At 46.0% G+C, this 6005-nt stretch overlaps 1 protein-coding gene across 1 annotated transcript; it reads right to left on the bottom strand.

The window, feature by feature from the left end:
- Nucleotides 1–1828: 1828 nt before the first annotated feature.
- On the bottom strand, nucleotides 1829–5842 carry SERP1 (stress associated endoplasmic reticulum protein 1). The gene is made up of 3 exons (XM_081862903.1): nucleotides 5581–5842; nucleotides 5124–5199; nucleotides 1829–3201 (listed from the first exon to the last, which is right to left on the bottom strand). The coding sequence occupies exons 1-3, from the start codon at nucleotides 5662–5664 to the stop codon at nucleotides 3161–3163; spliced, it is 201 nt and encodes a 66-aa protein (XP_081719029.1). The 5' UTR covers nucleotides 5665–5842; the 3' UTR covers nucleotides 1829–3160.
- Between the last annotated feature and the right edge of the window lie 163 nt (nucleotides 5843–6005).

The following is a 6005-nucleotide window of genomic DNA, read 5'->3' on the forward strand; positions in this document are numbered from 1 at the left end:
TTCTCTGCTTATCCTCACTAACAAAGTGGACAGCGGTTACTGGACAGCATCATTTTAGCGGATTCTGAAAGACACATAAGAGTCGTCAACATTCTTAGCTTAGGATTCCTGTGATCTTGAAAGTTCCACGGCAGCTTAGATGTCATTTACCCCATTGTGCCATCTCCACACTGCATTCGCAACTGCCGAGCAAGCAACTTGCAAAGATACATGAGCCTGCTAGAATATCAAGTTGGCAACGCCACGGAGGAACAGCTGGAATCATACTGGTTACTACTGCTGGTACGCTTCTTTTACTCACTGCACAGCAACAGAAATAAGAGTTATGTTGCTCGTTGCGCCTGCCTGAAAGCTGCCCAGGAAGAGGCCAAAAGGCAGGATAGATCAATGGCCAGCAGTTGACAGGAAGGTCTTGGACCTAGATGTCCAGTATGCGTTTGTGAGAATGCTGCCACGTAAATGCTCCTCAGAGGAACACTCTTCTCTCAGCTAGGGAACTGCGATGTGTAGTGACTGACCTCCATGTGGCCGGGCTGCAATTCTGCAGAGCGAAGGGTGTTATGATAGCTTAGTCAATAGTAAGGATGGTGTGAGAGGAGTGCCCTTCAATCACTAGAGAGCTTACCTGAATGTGATGGTTCACAGGCCCCAATACCCCTCCTTCTACACAGTGCCTTCTATCCATGTGATGGCGTCACTGGCTGGTGAGGAAGGATTAGCCAATACAACGCTGAACACTGAAATGGACAGAGGGTGGAAAGTGGGAGAGAGACATGGGAGATATCTGTAGCAGCCATACTTTAAAGCTCGAGTCAAGCTCCCCCCATCTACTTACCTGCGGAGTCGTACAGGAGTTCTTGCTGGGTGTCCCGAGGGTCTTCACAAGTTTTATTCTTATGTATTTCTCCACAGTTCTCAACATCAACATTCTCTTTGCTGTGCAGGGCTTAAGACCAGAGATAAGAGCTGCATGTGCTGGCATCTGAGAAATGGACTCCATGTTAAGGGTTTCTGCACTATTCTATGCGTGCTGTGATTGGCCAGTCTGAATCCTATGCTTCACTGCAGTGATGTGAGTAGAGTGGCAGGAAGACTTTTCTGACTCTCTGCTAATAAAGGTAAAGGTACCCCTGCCCGCACGGGCCAGTCTTGACAGACTCTAGGGTTGTGCGCTCATCTCACTCTATAGGCCGGGAGCCAGTGCTGTCTGCAGACACTTCCGGGTCACGTGGCCAGCGTGACAAGCTGCAGCTGGCGAGCCAGCGCAGCACACGGAACGCTGTTTACCTTCCCGCTGGTAAGCGGTCCCTATTTATCTACTTGCACCGGGGGTGCTTTCAAACTGCTAGGTTGGCAGGCGCTGGGACCGAACGACGGGAGCGCACCCCGCCGCGGGGATTCGAACCACCGACCATGCGATCGGCAAGTCCTAGGCGCTGAGGTTTTACCCACAGCGCCACCCGCGTCCCGCGTCTCCGCTAATAGGAATGTTTTAATTTACACAATCTCTTTTGTTGGTGTAACTTAACTCGTTGGTACTCAGGAATAGAATCTGAGGGACTTGTTTGATTCACACTAAGCCTCCTCTTCCCCCAGTGACACTCACCTTTGACAGCTGTGCCAACAATGTTGAGTCAACATCAGCAAAACCTTGATGCTGACATTATATCACTAGCATGGGCTATGCAGAAAATCCTAGAGGGCTCAAAAGTTATCATAAATTGAGCACGGTGCTGTGCCCTAATATAACCATTTCCCCGTAAGAATCGCAGGGTTATTATTACCTGAATAAAGACTTAAGTTAAGGACTTAAAGAAATTAACGCACCTCAGATTTTAAAGTAATTTATTGGAAATAGTTCTTAGATTACAAACAAGCATTTCTCATTTACAGAATGTGCTGACAGCTAATGGTAAGAAATATAGCCTTCCAGTCACCTGCCCATCAGCAATGCAACCCTGCAAAATTGCAGAGTAATTTACCTAGTTAACTTTCCCCTCACGTAGCCCTTTAAGTGGTTTATTTGTGGTCCAATTACCTGTTTGTGAAGGCATTCCCTGGAAGAGTGCCCAACCTCATATTTACCTCACTATGTTCTGCAACAAGATGGATACTTCAGTTGTGTCTACTAGCCTGTGAAAATACAACCCACTTACTCTTACATTGTTTTGATTTCTATGAAATTAAAATGCTGTAGGATTCTTTAAAAAAAAGATTTAAGTCACAGCAATATAAAACTCTGGATTGGTTAACTTATTCAGCTGAACTGGGGAACTATTCAGGATGCAGTCATGTTAGTGCTCTTTGGGTGGGCTATCAAGAACGTTATAGTATCGTGGAACAAGTCACCATGTGATGTTTTACACTTAAGTTTCAGTTGCTCCCAAGAGGATTAACCACCCCAAAGAAAGGAATGATGACATGAGAAACATTGACACTCAAGTACAGCATAACAACAATTAAGCATTTTGTAAAACTTCTGGTGCTTTTTAAGACTGAAGAGGTTTGTTCATTTATGTATATGGTCAATTAAACCATTGGTTTTAACTACATTGTTTTATTAAAACAATATTCCAAGAAGCATAGGGTAAGGTCTTCTATCAGAACAATTTGAGACTTATTAAGTTGCCACATGCTAAGGTCAAACTAAGCTACCACATACAGATGTTCTTTTTAGATAAGCAAAAACCACAGCACACATCCATTGACCGAGTTGCTTGAGTGTGTTTTGAACTAGTCATACAATCACTGTTTGATAAGCTTAACTTCTCCATTTTAAATAAAACAACTTCCATTTATACAGAAGAAACATAAGACCGGTGTTTACATATAATGCAGTCACTAAGTATCTACACTGCTTACACTTTAATATACTAACATAAAGCATGGGTTTGATTCACAGAATAAGTAGGTCCACGATTGTAAGTTAACAATAACTCTTTATTGCTTTATACATGTGGTGCTTTTTCAAGGCACTGTGGCATGGACTAAAAAACTTGGAATGACTTGTGAAGGAACCTGGAATGACATATGGTCAACATGGAAAGTTCTTCAGAAGCAAGACGACAGCTAATTTAAATTCCAAGTTATCAAACATCAGGAATGAGAGTTCATAGTTCACAGGAGATAATATAACAATCTTGTTTAAGGATCAGCTCCTTCACATGCCCATTCTGATACTCTGAATAATCTGGAAGATAGCTGCAAAAGGAAACAGGTTTAGATGTTGCTATGTTAGAATATATCAAATGATGCACCATTTTAAAGAGTTATGTACATTGGCATATATACACAGAGTAAACCCGATTTCAGAAAACCTTTGAACAAGTTCCACTTGATTTTACTAAGCTGTGTAAGACAGAACATTTTACTACTCCCAGTTTTATATAAATATCTTCCAAGAAAGCCACACTAGAAAGACCAAGTGAAGTGTGAAACTATACCATATGGCACAAAATTTTTCCTGTTTTCTCAGCTGAAATCAACCTATTTTAATTAGCAGTTTTGATTTCAGCAATATGACTTCCCACTGAGTCCTACACATAATAACTCAGAAGTGAACTGATCCGTGTACAGTAGAGCATATTCTCAGGTAAGTGTGGATAGGAAGGCTGCTTTAAAAGAAAGCAATGGTTGCCAATGTAAATCTTCCTGTTTTCAGCATTGTGTATAAAATTGCTATTGACAGCACACTTGTAACTTTTTAGTTTAGATCACTGCTTGCTATGTCAACAACTAAGTAGCCACAATAAGGGGTATAAGCGTGGCATTTAAAAACAGCTATGAACCCACAATAAGATACCAGTCTCCCTCATTTGTGAAGTAGGCAAACTTCATGTGAATAAAGCCCCTCATTTAAGTAATAACAACTATTACTCTCCTTATCTTATTTGTAACCATCAACACAACTCCTAAGGATATAAAAATTGGAGCCAGTAAGCTTATAGAACTAGGTGAACCATCACATATTATTAACAATGTTCCCTGACGGCATTCAGGAAATCTGTTTTGCATACCCTTTATTTCTTTTTGTGAAGCTCTGTCCTGAGCGACCTGGTGTACTGGAAAAATTACCTTACTTGCAATTTTGTTATTTAAACAGGTAAGTCTCAAATAGCAACTTCCAAAAGGCCAGTTATATTAGTCTGCTATGCAAACCTGAACACAGGTATATTAGACAGACAATACCACTGGGATTTGTGGGTCACTTCTGGGAAAACAAGCCTAAGACAGCATTGAGAAACTAAAATTCTAAGGATGCCTTTATCTTTTGCAAGTCCTCATTGCTACAGATGTACATAAAGATCGGGGGGGGGGTATTCATAAAAACTAGGCAAATATCACTAGTCCGATCAAGTCAGGCAATGTGTGTGTACGTGTAGAGTGATTCCAATATAATGTCTAGTAATTTTATGCAGGGTTTTTTTTTAAAAGAAACCAGCATAGCTATGATGAAAAAGTACCAATGTGAGAACCTAAGGGCTAAACTGGTAACTGAATAAGGTCCAATGGTAGAGTTGCCCATATGGCAAAGTTGCCCATATGGCACTCAACGCCAGCAGCAGACCTAGGGGTCCACCTTGCCCAGCAAATCCGCTACACCTCTCCAGATGTTTCTACACCTGCTCCCCATCCCACCACTTGTGAGAAGCAGAGTTGCTCCCCTTTTAGGCGAAAACACCTTCCACCACTCAAAAAGAAGAAGAAAATGCCTCCGCTTCCTTCTCCCCCATCACATCTTGGCAAATATAACCAACAATTTGAGGACCACAAACTACGGGACACCAGAGAAGCACAGGGGAACATCTGTGGGAAGCAAACAAGTGTCGCCGCCAACCAAAAAAACTTATTGAGATGAGCGCAGCTTGTTTACCTTTGCTAACCCAAGACCTTTCGGGCTGGAAGGGGTTCCCCACCTGAAAACCACCCCCCACCCAAAAAAAATCAAATTCCCTTGATGGAGATAAAACAAAACAAATTCCTTCCAGTAGCGCCTTAAAGACCAACTAAGTCAGTTCTTGGTATGAGCTTTCGTGTGCATGCACACTTCTTCAGATACACAGATTAGTCTTGATGGAGATGTTGGGCAAGGGACCCAATCCCGCCCAGCTGCCAGCGCTTACCCGATCCGCACACCACGAAGATGAACAAGGCCAGCAGCCAGGGCCCCACCGACGCCTTCTCCTCGGGGGCGTTTCTCTGTGGGAAGAGCCAGCGTGTCAGGACGGCTCGGGTGAGGAAGAAGAAGAGGAGGAAGAAGAAAAGGAAGAGGAGGAGGAGGAGTGGGGGGGTTCTTTCGGGAACAGCCGCCCCTCAGCGGCCGGGGGGGGGGAAAGGCCACGATCCCCCCAGTCTCCCCCCCCCATCCTCCTCAGCCCCTCAGGAACCGGTTAAAGGCCAAGCCCCCCTCCCACACAGCCTCCCCTCTTCCTCGCGCGTTTCCCCCTTGAGAGGCTGCTTCCCGCGCGAGGGGCAAACCGGCCGGGGGAGGCGGGCCCCCGCCCTCCCCGGTCGCAGGAGGGCGCTGAGGGGAAGGGGGAGAAGAGGTTTCCGAGGCCTCCTCCGCGAAGGAGCCCCTACCGAGGTCTTGGCCACGTTCCCGCGCTGCGTGATGTTCTTGCTGTGCTTCTCGTTGGCCATCCGGATCCGCTGCTTCGCCACCATCTTGGCCGCCGCCGCTGCTGCCTGACAGACAGACAGACAGACGCCGCGACTGAGCTGTGTCCGCGCCGCTTGTGTGAGGAGGAGGAGGAGGAGGATGAAGCGCGCGAGGGGAGGGCAGCGTGAAGGGGAGGGAGGGGGGAGGAAGAGACCGAACTGCCTGACGCGCTCCCTCCGGCCGAGCCGCCGCGTAAGCAGCAAACTGCCCCTCGCGCAGGCCCCGCCCTCCGGAAGCGGGGAGGCGGAGCCGCCTGCCGCCAACCCGGAAGCGACCGCCTCTCCCCTCAGGTTTTTTTCTTCTTCGTCTCGCCGTCTAACGCTAAAAGGTGGCCGGGAGAAATGGG

This window comes from Podarcis erhardii (assembly GCF_964252035.2).
Source record: "Podarcis erhardii genome assembly, chromosome: 5".
Lineage (NCBI taxonomy): Eukaryota > Metazoa > Chordata > Lepidosauria > Squamata > Lacertidae > Podarcis > Podarcis erhardii.